At 38.0% G+C, this 16,194-nt stretch overlaps 1 protein-coding gene across 1 annotated transcript in view; it reads right to left on the bottom strand.

The window, feature by feature from the left end:
* ARHGAP6 (Rho GTPase activating protein 6) overlaps positions 1-16,194 on the bottom strand; it is a 304,050-nt gene that overhangs the window by 110,712 nt on the left and 177,144 nt on the right. Inside the window, exon 2 of the mRNA XM_030933948.1 lies at positions 13,808-13,967. Within this exon, the coding sequence (XP_030789808.1) occupies positions 13,808-13,967 (160 nt within the window). The remainder of the gene's footprint in view (positions 1-13,807; positions 13,968-16,194) is intronic.

Genomic DNA, 16,194 nt, shown 5'->3' on the forward strand with positions numbered 1-16,194 from the left:
GCAATATGAAGAAATGCTTCAGTGAGGAGAAGACATTTACTAGGTACTAGGACAGAAGAGAGAAGACTACTTCCAGTTCTGCTTGCAAAGGCTAATATTTGAGTTCAATCTTAAAGGATGAAGTTATCCCTCTCTGGGGTCTTTGAATTTTGGTGGAGGTTTCCACCAGCTTAGTTTAGGACATCCTTCCTTCCTGATTACCCTATCCCTTTTAATGTTTGGTTCCTTATAATCCAACCCTTTACCAAGTAAGCATTCTATTGGTGAAAAAGATGAGAAAATTGCAAATTCAGGAGTGGATTGCTAGTTTTTTAAGTGGGAACCAGGGTTCAAGAGAGGGGAAAATAATAATTGTGGAAGAAAACAATCTATATGGAAAATAATAGAAAACATATTCATGCCCAAACTGGTCCCATCATTCAGGCAATGTTGGATACGTGTGTGTGTGTGTGTGTGTGTGTGTGTGTGTGTGTGTGTGTGTGTGTGTGTTTATGTGATCTTCAAGAAATCTTTCACACCCTAGAATGTTGGTTATTTAACCAAACTCATGTTATCAAATTTTTTGCTTATTAACTTATACTTAACAGTTCTTGCATTAACTTGAATTGAAATAGACAAAGGCAGGTAGGAACAGGGTGATTGGGTCACTTTTCTTGGTATAAGTCCCAGTGAATTAAACACTTTCTTTTTCCTGTTAGTACTTTCTGGGCTAGGATTTCCAAAATCTCTTTCCAAAGTGTCTATGTTTCCCTGGGGAAGAAAATGTTTTATGGTATTCTTAAGCAACAGAGATGCCTCTCCTTAGGGCGGAGGCTCCCCAAAGTACTTGTGAAATGTACTAATCCCCACCGTTTACATGTTGAAGTGGTGGTGAAATTATCAAAGCTGTGGTTAGAAAATAAGAACATTCTGTGAGTCTCACTGCTGTAAAGAAAGTCAGCTCTTGGAGGTCACCATGCTTTCAGTTAAACACTAAGAAGAAACCTGTTTTGTGTAAATTATTCTGGCAGGGTGATTAGTTCTAAAATTTTTCTATATCATCTTCAAGAGGAGAAAAAAAATCCTTGAACCTCAGAGCAAGTGGTTTTCTATTACAGAAAAATCATTAAGATATTTGATTTGTTGAACATGTCTCCTTGTTCTATCAAAACGTGAGGTAGGGAAGCTGATCTCATGCTTTAGATGCCATAGCTTTAAAGGCTCAACTATGATTTTTCCTTAACTAGGTGTTCTTTGTAATCACTGCTTGCTGTAATAACTGCTAATGATCAAATTATGCCCTAGAAGGATCTTTCACTTGCTGTCATTTTTTCCACAGTTATATGATTTTTTTAAAAATATTTTTTTTCAAAGCTATATGCACATGTCCCAAAGGGGCAGCTCTGCTGCTGACTTTTCATAATCTAGGAGCCAGTATGTCCTTCCAGGCTCCTGAATTTGTATCTCTCATTGAACAGTCCTTAAATGGAAAACAATACTTTTAGCTTAGTCTAGGTAGGCACTGTATTTGTAGAGACAGAAGTTTCCAAATATCAGGGCAGGGAAAATGGCTTTTGCCAAGTCATTTCTTTAAGCTACATTTCATTCCTCGAGTGTAAAGGAAAGGAAGTAGGTAGGAGAACAAAAATACAAAAATCATTTATCCCAAATAAATACCCTAGGTGGTTAACTCAAGAAAATTAAAACCCAAATTTTGGGAGTCTTATCATTACTTGTTAAAGTCTTGGAAATGCCTAAAATTTCCTGCCAGTTGCTCCCGTGAAAACAGCTGTCTCTGATTCAGTAGCTGAAAAGATGATGCAGTTAAATAAAACTATTATACTACCTATCCTTTTCTTTTCCATTCCATGTTTTTGATTATCCTTTGAGCCATTCAAAACAATTCTATATGGAAACACTATATAAATAAATGTGCTATGATTGAATTTTTAATGTATCTCATTTAATTTCTCAAATATTTATTGTGCTGTAGGCATGTATAAGGCATTGTGCTAGACACCAAAGCATCACTTGTTTGCAATGGCAGAAGATGACAATGTTCTTCCGTATACCAGTGGTTTTTAATCTAAATCTATGTCTATCCTGCTCCCCTCCACCTGCCTGCTGCAATTCTTTCTTGCTCCATTTTGTCAGTTGCTTACCCTCCATGCAACTCATCCTGGGATGAGTTATCACCCCAACCTCGGGAAACGAACCTTAGTTCAAGCCAATCCCAGTGATATATTTCTACTTCCCAGTATTGATTTGGGCACTGGCAAGTGTTGCAATTCTAGGACATGAGAAAGGAATATTGCTAACTTCTCAGTCATCAAACAAGAGAGTAATAGTAAAAGTAATACATTGTACTGAAGTTTGACTTATTAAAGTCACCCATTTAATGCATAACTTAAGTGCCTATAGACTGCATGGTGGCATCAATTGTTTAAACCAGTCATAAAAATATTGACTTTTATTTTTTGCTTAGTGCCACCAAAGGAACTCATCTCACCTTGAAAAAATATTTGGTCACATATGCAGTCATGCGCTACATAACAATGCTTTGGTCAACAGGCCATATATGAGATAGTGGTCCAACAAGATTATAATGGAGGTGCTTCATACAGCTATACTAATTTTATCTTTTATGCAATATTTCTACTATGCCTTTTCTATGTTTAGATATACAGATACCTACCATTGCATTCCAATTGCCTACAGTATTCAGTACAGGAACATGCTGCACAGGTTTATAGCCTAGGAGCAGTAGGCTCTACCATATCGCCTAGGTGTGTAGTAGGCTATGTCATCTAGGTTTGTGTGTTTTGCACAATATTGAAATCATCTAATGATGAATTTCTCAGTATGAATCTGTCATTAAGCAATGCATGACTGTAATATAACCACAAAAACATCTAAGAATAACAAAGGTCTGATCATTAAAAAGCACATAATTACTACATCATGAAATTAAAATAATGAAGAAATTGAAATGAACAGGAATAGTATAGTTGATCAACTGCATAAATAATAACAATGAATTACTATAATATTAATCTCAAATTAGGGGTTGGCAAGCTTTTTTTCTGTAAAGATCCAGAGAATAAATACTTTTGATCCTGTGGGCCGTAAAGTCTCTGTCAAAACTACTCAACTCTGCCACTGTAGCACTAAAGCAGTCACAGGCAATACAGAAAGAAATGGACATGGCTGGATTTTAATAAAAATATAAAAACAGGCAATGGACTGGCTTTGGCCCATGGGCTTAGTGTGCCCACATCTATCTTAAGTGAAAACCTGTTAAACTACTCTTCCAGAGCTTACCATATGTAAAGCTCTAGTAACACCCACTAGTTGAATTTTTAAATAATCTTGAGGGCTTGATTCCAAATAACCTACCAAGACTGACTGGTTAAAAAATACACTCAGTATTTAATTTCAATGTATACATATTTGCATTTATTTTGCCCATGGGGAAACCAAGAAAAAAGGCAAAAATTGTTCACATTTGAAGGATGGGACATTCTTCATAATTATCAAGTTTACTTTGGGCCATGATCCCAACAGAGAATATAGCACAGTCTTGAAATCTTTGAAAGGTGCCAGAATATTTCAGAAACTGCAGTGACAGAAGTTTTGGTCAAGATGCCGAAGTCTTGTGCAATAGTAGTTGCTGCTCCAACAAGACATATAAATATATGTAAATGTGACCAGTTGAGACAAGACCTTGGATAGAAAATGATATTGTCTGAGAACATAAAGGAAGTCATTTGTGAATACCACGGTACAAAGCACATGGCTCAAAGAACCCCACACCTGCTTGGCACCAACACAGGACCATATAGTGGCAGCAGACACTTGAGAACTTTACATGGTAAAAACCCTGGGGTGCTAAGAAGAGCATCCAAGAAGAAAATTACAAAATAACCTGCAAGAAAATGTCTTTGTCATTCTTGTTTTTTACCAGAGTGGGTGGATGAGGTAGCTTCTATCTATAAGGATCACCAAAGTCAACTTGGACAGATCATATCCACTGTTCTATCTTTTAATATAATTGATGTATTTGTGTTTACTCTGTCTATTGACTAGGAACTACTTGATGATAGGAACTCCTTTTGACATAGTGTTGAATCCTCTATCACAGCTAGAACTTAAAACCTCACATATGTATCTCCTTCAGGTTGCATATCCCTTGGTATTATGAGGAAAGAGCTGTGAGGCAGTGTAGGAAGCCCTCAGGGTGTCACTCCCTCAGTTTGGCTTTAGAGAGAGAAGGCATAAGATACTCAGGTATGGCTCTAGCCTTAGGTTCATCACCATGGCCCTATGGAAAAAGAAGTTCCCATCCACCTTATCAAGGCCCTGAGAGCCACAGCAAAGAACAACTAATTTTTCCATACTGATATTTCTGTTGTTTCCTTTGTGATTCCCTGTTCTCTATTCCATGTACCTTCCAAGATGTGTTATTAAATAGTGGGTTATAACCTATCAATAGATCAAGAAAATTTAGTGGATCATGAAAACATATCTTGAAAATGAAAGAGAATCAGACAGAAGAGGATAGGAGAGAATATTATAAAGAATATCCAAATGTATCTCTGATAAAGACACGCTGTTTGGCTTCATGCATTTCCTAGGCTGAGATGTAAAATGTACTTCTCACTGCAGATAGGTTGTGGACAAAAAATCTGCAACCTGCTGTTCTAAGACAAATAAACAAATAAAAGTCTGTGGTGCATCCTGAGAACAGGCTGCAAAGTAAATGGATTTCTTCTTTTATATGAAATAGTATCTCATATAAAATGGCTTTGATAGTGAGATCAGTAGACAATAGGGAGCCTTGGGACTTTTGTTTGTTTTTTGTTTTTCCAACAAAGGAGTAGCCACTGTGGTTGAAGATTCACTCTGGTGATTTTATGTGTGGTAGACAGAATAGAGGAAAAGTCCTGAATTGAGGAAAGTAGGTAGGGGGTCTATGACTATAATTAAAATCAAGCATAATGATGTAGTAACATAGGGTTGAGGGGAGATACAGGATAAAGTGATATGGTGATGGCAAAAATGACAACAATGATGATGATAATGGTGATGGATAAGTTTTATGGAGAGTATATAAGATGTCAGGAAGTGATTTAAGCTCATTATGGTTATTATTTCATTTAAATCTCACATCAACCCTATGAGACCATCAATGAAAGCTGGAAACTGAGCATGAAGTGAAGCAGTAATGAAGTGTTGAGGTTGTTTTAAAATCATTACTGGAGACACTGGGGACAGTGGGAGAAAGATGATTGATGCTCTTTAGAGATATAGGGAAGAGTGAGAGAAGGAGCTTAATTTAAAAGCTTATTAATAGATAATATGCCTGCATGCATCCATTCACATCTCAAAGATTTGCTGAGGGCCACTGGTGTATTAGGCAGTACAGCTGGTGTTCCAGATCAAAGACCAATAAGATGCAGCCCTACCCCAATCACCATCCTTTGTGTGAAGATCACAGAAAAGGTGATTGTGGACACACAGAAGGTACAGTCAGCTCCACAGTTCACACAATAGAGACCTTTATTGAGGGCCTCTAAGCACAGCGGTTTCATCATTCCGTGATCATCCCTATTTGGTGGTGTTTGCTTCCCATTGGCATTTCTACCTACAGTGGATTTTGTGGCTTCTGCACCAGGTTTCAACCTTATTTTCACTTACACAAAAGGCTTTGGCAGACAGTTCTAGCACATCACCTCTTCAACTGGGCATTGCCGAAAAGAATAACAGAAATAGGACAGTTACATTTTTCTGTTGAGGGTTGTTATAGAAACACTCAATCTCAATTTCCTTGCTCACCAGGTTACTTTTATTTTCTACATCAACACTTAAATCACAAACTGAAGACAGCTGCAGTGTTGGTCGAGCAAGAATATAATTTTCCTTATTTCATTGAGTCGTGTACTTGGATTTGACATTGCCTAAAGGATAATGGTGAGGGATCACTTTATAAGAAAGTCGTATAATTGAGCAATTTTGAGGCATTGGGGTACTCTTTTATGAGACTATTTTCCATATTTTCTTAAACCATCAGCTATTCCTCCTTCCATGATACTATTTTCAAAATGCATAAACAAAGCCTTTCTCAATTGTGATATCAGAAATGAACTGATACAAGAAAAAAAAAAAAACCAACTCTAAATAAAATACAAATATGCATTTCTCTCTTATAGAACCATTCAACTGTAAATATTTGTTTACAATATAATAAGGTTAAGCCATATTGCCTAACGTGCTATAGTGATTGTGGCAGGAATAAGTTACTACTTTCTTTCATTTTACCTTAGATCAGGCATCAGCAAATTTTTCCTGTAAAGGGACAGACAGTAAACTTCTGAGACAATGTCACAACTACTCAACTCTGACATTGAGTGAAAACAGGCATAGATGATGTGTAAATGAACAAGCGTGGCTGTGTTTCACTAAGACTTTATTTACAAAAACAGATGGTAAGCTGGGTTTGGCTGTGGTTCAGTTGCTAACCCCTGATTTTGACCATTTGTATTAAAATGTTACCAAAATAATATTAATTGGACCTAACATACTACTTGGTATATAAAAAGTGCTCTTCTGATGTGTTTTGAATAAGTGAAAAGTTTGTGTAGACCACTAGGTTTTTGCTTAATTTCTTGACTATTTTTTACATTTGTTTCCTGGTTCTGTGACTAAGAGTTGGCCATTTACAAACTAGATAGTCTGATCCAAGAGCCTACGCCAAGAGTAGTCATTTGAATAATCAGATAGTCCATGCTTGCCTCCATGGAGTAATCTTGGGCTTGCAGGGAAAATCACTGGTTCCTGATTTCAACCACTAAAGATTTCTCCAGATTCTCAAAAGCATTTTCAAAAGTCTCTTTTTGAACCATGTTAAGTTTAGAAGGGGTAACAAATTAAGCTCATCAGCTATTTTATCTTATTAGTTATTCAGTGTGTACATCTCCAGGCTAAATGTATACAGAGAAGGGAGGAGCCACAAGATGCAAGCAGCCTGGGTCCCTGAATAACGGCCTGGAACAGAGTTTGCCCTTCTCACCCCATTGCCAACCTGCATTAGATAGTGCTTCAGTAAGAAAGATACTTTTATAGTGTTAAGGCACTGAGTGGTTAGCCTAACCCAATAAATACAAGTATGTATCTGTGAGATGCCTTCTTAGAATTATTGGGTCATTTAAAATTTAGAAAAATGCAAGAACCCAAAAGCAAATGCAATAAAAACAAAGATAAATAGCTGGGACTTAATTAAACCAAAGAGCTTTTGCACAGCAAAAGGAAAAGTCAGTAGAATAAACAGACAACCCACAGAGTGGAAGAAAATCTTCACAATCTATACATTTGACAAAGTACTAATATACAGAATCTATAACAAACTCAAATGAATTAGCAAGAAAAAAAAACAATCCCATCAAAAAGTGGGCTAAGGACATGAATAGACTATTCTCAAAAGAAGATATGCAAATGGCCAACAAACATATAAAAAACATATAAACATATAAAACATATAAACATATAACATATAATAAACATATAAAACATATAAACATATAACATATAATAAACATATAAAACATATAAACATATAACATATAATAAACATATAAAACATATAAACATATAACATATAATAAACATATAAAACATATAAACATATAACATATAATAAACATATAAAAAATAATAGACGTTGGTGTAGATGCAGTGAACAGGGAACACTTCTACACTGCTGATGGGAATGTAAACTAGTAAAACTGCTATGGAAAACAGTGTGGAGAGTCCTTAAAGAACTAAAAGTAGAACTTCCATTTGACCCAGCAATCCCACTACTGGGCATCTACCCAGAGGAAAAGAAGTCATTGTATGGAAAAGATACTTGCACACACGTTTATAGTCGCACAATTTGCAATTGCAAAAATGCAGAACCAACCCAAATGCCCATCAATCAATGAGTGGATAAAGAAACTCACTCTCTCTCTCTCTCTCTTTCTATATATATATATATGATGGAATACTACTCAGCCATAAAAAGGAATGAATTAATGGCATTAACAACGACCTGGATGGGATTGGAAACTACTACTCTAAGTGAAGTAACTCAGGAATGGAAAACCACACTTTTTTTTTTTTTTTTTTTTTTTTTTTTTGAGACGGAGTCAGTCCCCCAGGCTGGAGTGCAGTGGCACAATCTCGGCTCACTGCAAGCTCTGCCTCCTGGGTTCACGCCATTCTCCTGCCTTAGCCTCCCAAGTAGCTGGGACTACAGGCACCCGCCGCCACGCCCGGGTAACTTTTTGCATTTTTAGTAGAGACGGGGTTTCACCGTGTTAGCCAGGATGGTCTCGATCTCCTGATCTCGTGATCCACCCGCCTGGGTCTCCCAAAGTGCTGGGATTACACGCGTGAGCCACCGTGCCCGGCCGAAAACCACACATTTTATGTTCTCACTAGTAGGTAGGAGCTAAACTATGAAGATGCAAAGGCATAAGAATGACGCAATAGACTTCGGGGATTCAGGGGGAAAGGGTGGGAAGGGGGTGAGGGATAAAAAACTATAAATCGTGTTCAGTGTATACTGCTTGGGTGATGGATGCACCAAAATCTCACAGATCACCACTAAAGAACTTACTCGTGTAACCAAATACCACCTTTTCCTAAAAAAAACCATGGAAATAATAAATACATAAATACAATTTAGATAAATGTTGCCAAATTGCCTTGCACCTTGTTGCAACAATTTATACCTCTACCAACAGTGTATTAGAGTGTTTGTTTCCCCATAAAGTGTATCATCCAACTTTTGGAGCCATGCCATTCTGAGAGAAAAAAAATCTCCTTGGTTTTTAGCTTGCATTTATTTAATGAATGTGAGGGTGAGCATCTTTTCAAATCTATGTATACCACTTGTATTTTTCTGTGAGCCACCTGTAATTTGTCTATATTTTGGATTTTCTTTTTATATTAATTTGTAATTAAGTTTTATGTAGTAGAGAAGTTAGCCTTTAGTTTGTCAAATGTGCTATAAAGTTTATTTATTGGCTTATCTGTCAGAGATGATTCTGTTTTTTCAAATGTAGTAAAACTTGTTCCTCTCTTTATGTTTTCTGGGTAGGCCTTCCCTAGTATAAAAAAATATATATCCACCTATGTTTTCTTCTGGTGCATCATTTATAGTTTCATTTTTTAATCTTCAAATCTTTCTTCCATATCAATTTATTATTTTCTTAATGATGATTGTCTCACTATCTCAAATACAATAATAACCTATCTTTTTCCCTTTACAAAAAATACCTTATTTATCATGTAATAAATTTTCATATATATTTTGGTTCATTTTTAATTCTTCAGTTTTGTGACACATTTGAATAAACGGACAGGGTTAATCTCCATTTTATCTCTTTATCAGATTTCCCCTGACTACCTTCACTTAATTATTTTCCCAGATGTTTAGATTAATTTAGTAAAATTATCAAAAAGAAAAATTCTGTTGGTACTTTATTTTGTAATCACATTCAGCTTATAGATAATTAATGACATAATTGACATCTTTATATTATTGTATTTCTTCCTAATTTCCTTTGTTATCCAATTTAGGCTCTGTGTTGTGGGATTAGAATCATTCCCTTGGATACTGTATTAGCATCCTAGTGCTGTTATAACTAATGACCAGAGACTTAGTGTCTTAAACAACTCAAATTTATCATCTTATAGTTCTGGAGGCCAGAAGTCTGAAATGGGTCTTGCTGGGCTAAAATTGAGGTGTCAGCAGAGCTTCGTTTCTTTCTGGAGGCCCCTTGGGATGAATTTGTCCCTTTGATTTTTCTAGCTTTTAGAGGCCATCTGCATTCCTTGGCTTATGGCCCCTTTCTCCATCTTTGAAGCCAGCAACATTGCATCTCTCTGACCATACTTCCATAGTCACATCTCTCCCTGATTACAGTTGGAAGAGTTTCTGCACTTTAAAGTACCCATGTGATTAGTTTGAGCCCGCCTAGACAATCCAGGATAATCTCCCTATCTCAAGGACCTTAACTCATCACATTTGCAAAGTTTCTTTTGGCCTGTGAGGTGTCATCTTCACAAGTTCCAGGGATGAGGATGTGGCCATCTTTGGGGGTCCATTATTTTGCCTACTACAGATATATTCTCAACTGCCATGTCTCTCTTCACCTTCATTGAATTGAACTAGAAAAATCCTAACTCAAAAGAGGATATTTGGATTAACTAAGGCTGGGGAATTGAAAGTCCAAAATGATGTATTTAGCTTAACAGTGTTTAGCTACCAGGATGTTTATTTTTCATTTAAAATTCCCAGTTACTAACCTCAAACGGACCTTTTGACCTGTCCTGCAATCCTGTGACATTGCTGGCCCGTTAGCTGCCTTCTCTTCCACTCCTCTCCTCTTTCCTCAAACCTCCAGGACCTCTTCTCCATCCTCACTCCTAGTGGATTAAATTGCTTCCTATTTTGTTGGATGCTGAGAAGCAATCTGGAGTAAAATCCCACATGCACTCCCACCATCTTCTAACTCACTTGCATCAGTGTCCATATAACTAATGTCCATCTATCATTATAGTGTAAAAGAAGGTCAAACCCTCCACTTGTACTCTGGATCCCACCCCTGTGGTCCACTCTAGGAAATCACCCAGTAATTTCTCAACGTCCCCATCCTCATTTCTTTCCTCTCTATAGTAAATTCTGGCAGCTGATGATTATGTTATAATAGCATTCATTTGAACCCTGGAAGCACCAGACTCACAGGAGAGGGTTCTGCAAATAGATAACCACAAATAAATCCCTGTGATCATCCTAATGTGACAGAGAACAGAAATGTGAGCTTGACTATGTGTCCATTTTCATCGTATCATGATTTTCATTATATCCTAGTACGCTTGACATCATTTCTTTAGGCATTAGGTCCTGGCTACAGTATTTATCTTCCTGTGAAAGTTATTCACACAGTGAATCTGATCCTGTTTAGAACCTCCATTTGAAGATGTTCATGCGGACCAAGTGGCCAAATTTAGACCAAAGCTACTGTCATAGAGCTTGCCACCAGCCACACATTCCAAGGATCTCAGTAAATATTTGATGTCTATATTCATATACCCAATTCAGTAGCTTCAGAAACCCTCAGGTGATGTCTGTTTCTTTCACCAGTCACACAATTTCCTTCTCATCTATAAGTGAGAAAATTATTTGTAAATCATTAGTTCCTATTTTGATAGAAAATATGAAAATAACTGCTGTGGCCTACGAATATCTTCAAACATTTAGATAGTACAAATCTTTCCCTGGATGTGCGGATAACCACACAGCCTCAGAAATAATCAATGGAGACAAAACCTCTAGTAGACAAGTTTTATAAAATTGTTTTTGGTAAAGGTTATTTGTTTAGTGGACTCTCTAAAAAGCAGGAACAAAGAGAAAAATCAACTGCATTTAAAAACAAAGCCACAGAGAACATCTGTTCCCTGATATCTTATCTGATGCTCATTCAATCCAAGTTTCAAAAAATTTTCAAAGTCATCATTCCCTTCACTACAAATTAAGTTTGCTAACAATATTGCCATTTTTTTTTTTTTTTCCCCGAGGAATGAAAAGAATGTCTATGCTCATTAAAGGGAGACAAAACTCTTGGCCCGGGCCCGCATGGGTCACTTTGTGAGTTAAGTTGGAGGGAGAACAGGCCTCATCTCCACCCTACAACCAAAACAATACCAGGTAAGGCAGGAGGGCCCTTCTTAAGGAGAAGAGCGACATGGCCTGACAGTCACTAGTATTCATTTTTCACAATTGCCTAAGTGATTTTCTTCTTATCTGAGCTGAGAGTCTCTATGTGTGAGATTAGCATGAAAAAGTAAAACAGGGTGGGGATTTCCTCTTGGAAAGAACATGCTGTGGTTGTGGTAGTGAACAAAGCGTGACAAGAAAGCCAAAGGTGCAAGGCATATGCCAGTAAAATATGCATGTCTTGTCAGCCCATTGGCCTTGCCTATCTCTCTCCTCTGAACTCTGTCATGACCTCCAATGGAGTCTCAGGTTCCTGCTTCAAGAAAAAACATGGCCCTAAGACTCACTATCCAAAGAAAAACTCTCATCAGCATTTTTGTGCTACTCTTTATAGTCAAAGAACTGAGCCTCCTACTGCAGAGGCAAGTTGCCCAAGTTCACATATGTGAGGAATGACAGGATGAGTTCACAAGTCCTAGTCTTTATACCTCCAAGCCAGCATTCTTTCTGTTAGCCACGGCTGAGCCAAGAGAACTCCACCACTGGCACTGTGGGTGACAGAATGTGAACATATGTGTGTACAGCAAGGTAGGTCAACTTCAGCACATGGGGCCTGATAATTTTTGTTGCAAGGGGCTGTCCTATTTATTATAGGGTGTTGGGCAGCATCCTCAGGCTTTTCCCACTAGATGCTAGGAGTATCCATCCCCTAAGCTGCAACAACCAAAAATATATCCAGACATTGCCAGATGTCCCCAAGGCATGGGGGGCAAAATCAATCCTGCTTGAGAACCACATATTTGTGTGTATATGTGTATACATATATATGCATATATGTTGTGTGTGTGTATATATATATATGAACTATTTATGAATAAATGTTCATGAAGCATCCCTTCAACCTCCTCCAAAAGAAAACAAAGTATAAGAGAAGTTTTGCAGATACCAAAATCCTCAGTGGAAATATTCTAGCTTCTAGAAGCTTCCTATCCCTCTTCTGTTGTCCTTTAAGTTTCGGGCACACTGCCCAATGTTGTTCTTCATGGCAGATTTACTCTATGTGTATAATATCATAGTTTTTCATTCTGTCTCAAAGTAGCTGTCTGCTACATACTAATACAAATTAAAAAGGGCCTTTATAGGCCAGGTGCAGTGGCTCATGCCTATAATCCTAACACAGCACTTTGGGAGGCTGAGGCAGGCGAATCACAAGGTCAAGGGATTGAGACCATCCTGGCCAACATGGTGAAAGCCCATCTCTACTAAAAATACAAAAATTAGCTGGGCGTGGTGGTGTGCACCTGTAATCCCAGCTACTCGGGAGGTAGGAGAATCACCTGAACCCAGGAGGTGGAGGTTGCAGTGAGCCAAGGTTGTGCTACTGCACTCCAGCCTGGCAACAGAGTGAGACTCCATCCCCCCCCCCCAAAAAAGGGGGGGGGCTTTATAGACAATAGTAAACATACAGAGACAAAGTTTTATGGATTCAAGGAATTCAAGTACATGTGTCTCATCTTTAGTGGAATCAGGATCTGTTTAAAAAACAAACATCAGCCAATCAGGTGTGTACTGGCTCCAGTGCAACACAGAACACACCAGCTGAAAAACTGGCTAAAAAGGAGTTAACTTCGGTAAAATCCCTGATTCCAAGTTGGCATAGGGTCAAATGACAAGTTTAACCGAGTGTTAAGGCATTCTTTTCAAATGGGTTATTTTAAAACCAGACTGAGGTATTCACAGCTTTTCTTCTGACCCTTTAAGATGACCTTTCTGAAAATTATTTTTAATTGGTTGTTCTGAATCCATATAGACTGTTGATATACATACAGCTTTCCTTTGTAATGCTCCAAGTTGACCTTCCCTTTAAATAAACATTTTAGCTGACATGCAAATTGTCCCTCTTGAACATGTCCTTCAAATAGACACTAATGCCAGCCAACAACCAAGAAGCTGTAGTTTCCTTCCTGTGTGAATATTAGGTGTGAGAAGAGTTCACAGCTCATGGCTTTGGCAGAGCCAATATTTGACTTGCAGTGTTCCCTGGCAGAAAGGCAGACGAGGCCTTACCTTTGGGAATGGTGATCTGACAGCTCAGGTCACAGTCCTGTTGCAACTGATAAAAAGCCACTTCCTGCAGCCGGGCCCTCTCCAGCTCTGAGAGACTCTGGATGGGGACTGACCTCAGCCGTACACTGCGGCCTGACATGCTGTTCCAGGTGAAATCACCCTGTAGGCCAAAGAAAAAAAAAAAATCAAGAGTTACAGAGTTCACCTACCTCTCACAAATCTCATGCTCTTTTAGTAATAAAGTCAAGCGAACCACCTTTGTGTTCCAAAATTGGGTCTCAATTCCCAAAGTCAAATCCTCTTTTATTTCACTGTGGATTTTCTCAGTTAATTGCAAATGTCAAAATCTCAAGTATCTGCTGGGTCACATGATCTCATCTTATTATGCATATAGGCCTAAGGAAACTATGTAGAAAGATACTGTGAGGGTCCTACTTCTTCCTTTTTATGGGAACACACGGGAACTTTTAACTTTTGTGAAATACTGTGCTGCTGCTAATTGCCATCATGCACATCAGATATAGGGGGATGAGTGTGTATTGAGAGCCTGTCGTGTGCCAGTGGCTGCACCAAGGGCATTTTTAAAAATTGGCAAATAAAAATGGTACATATTCATGGGGCACATGGTGATATTTCTATACATACGGTTATTAGATATGTATTTCTAATAATTAGTAACTAATATCAAACATTTATTATTTCTTTGGTTGCTAACATTCAATATCCTCCTTCTAGCTATTTGAGATTATGTATTGCTGTTAACTATTGTCAAGGGCTTTTTAGTTAATCCCTCCAACAACCTTATGAAGTGGTTAACATTTTTTACCTATCTCATGTAAAATTTAATAATATAATCTAGTATAATATATGACAATATATTATAATAGATAGTAAAGCTTATACTTATGGTATATTACATGAATAGTATAGTGACATATAGTATCTATACATATAGTAATATAATATAGATGATGAAACTGAGGCTTGAGGAGGTTAAGTAATTCTCCCCAAATCATAAAACTTACAAGATTTGGAATGAGGACTCAAGCTAAGAATGTAGGGCTTTAAACTCTATGCTAATATTGTAACCATGGAGGTTCTATTTATATACTCTCATGAGTTATTTTGAACACAATAAGCTTAGAGATATGATCAATAGGAAGACGTTTAGTATTTATAGAGACATTTGATACTAAAATACTCCACATCAAAGAGTCAAAGATTCCGACAATCTTAAAAGTGTACTCATGTGTACACATGCACACCCTTGCAGCCCACTGAGGGTGAATGGCTCCACCCTCAATGCAGACAGTGGGAAAGTCATGCCCAAAGAAAAAGTACTTTACAATCCTCTGAAGCCCAGTGTCTCCTTACTAAAGAAGACTTCCTGTGAATCTCATATATAAGTCATGCTGCAACAGCTTTGAATAGGCAGCTACTGTTGCTCAATGATCAAGAAAAGAAAAGTTCTATTGGGGAAGGAGAGGTGCTGGCCCATGCAGGGACTCACTGCAATAAATGGAACACTTACAGAATCCCCTAAGACTTCACCATCTTAAAGAAGTCACTTGCCTGGGCGCGGTGGCTCACGCCTGTAATTCCAGCACTTCGGGAGGCTGAGGTGGGTGGATCACTTGAGGTCAGGAGTTTGCGACCAGCCTGGCCAACATGGCAAAACCCCGTCTCTACTAAAAATACAAAATTAACCGGGCATGGTGGTGCATGCCTGTAGTCCCAGCTACTTGGGAGGCCGAGGCAGGAGAATCGCTTCAACCTGGGAGGCAGAGGTTGCAGTGAGCCAAGACTGCACCACTGCATTCCAGCCTGGGCAACAAGAGCAAAACTCTGTCTTAAAAAAAAAAAAAAAAAAAAAAAAAAAAAAAAAAAAAAGAAGTCACTCATCTTAAAGAAGGGAGACAGAAAGACTGGTCCCAGCAATAAAGTGCCATAGCACTTTGTCTCACACTGGTAGCAAATTCCTGCCTAGTGTATTCATTCCAAAAGTGAATGGCACTATGTTAATTCTTTGATATTTTCCCTGTTTATCTGGGATTTCATTCATTCATTTAATATATGAGTATATTATACTGCGGTAGGGGCAGCAAATGAATGTGGTAAGTAAAAGGAATGGTGTGTTAAATAATGATAACTGTTAGGGAGAAGAAAAAGGCAAAGAAGGGGAAGTAGAAGAAAGGAATTTGCAGTTTTAGAGACAGCAGTCAGGAAAGACATCACTGAGAAGGTAAAATTTGAGCAAGTGCTAAAAGAAGTTATGGCTTTTAGTTTCTTTGCCTTGACGTGTATGAATTACATCCAGTGGATAATGAAGAAGACTAGCAGGAACCCAGGAGGAGCTCAGGGAGGGTCATGCAGGAGGGGATGTGGGG

This window comes from Rhinopithecus roxellana, chromosome 7 (assembly GCF_007565055.1).
Source record: "Rhinopithecus roxellana isolate Shanxi Qingling chromosome 7, ASM756505v1, whole genome shotgun sequence".
NCBI classification, from domain to species: Eukaryota; Metazoa; Chordata; class Mammalia; order Primates; family Cercopithecidae; genus Rhinopithecus; species Rhinopithecus roxellana.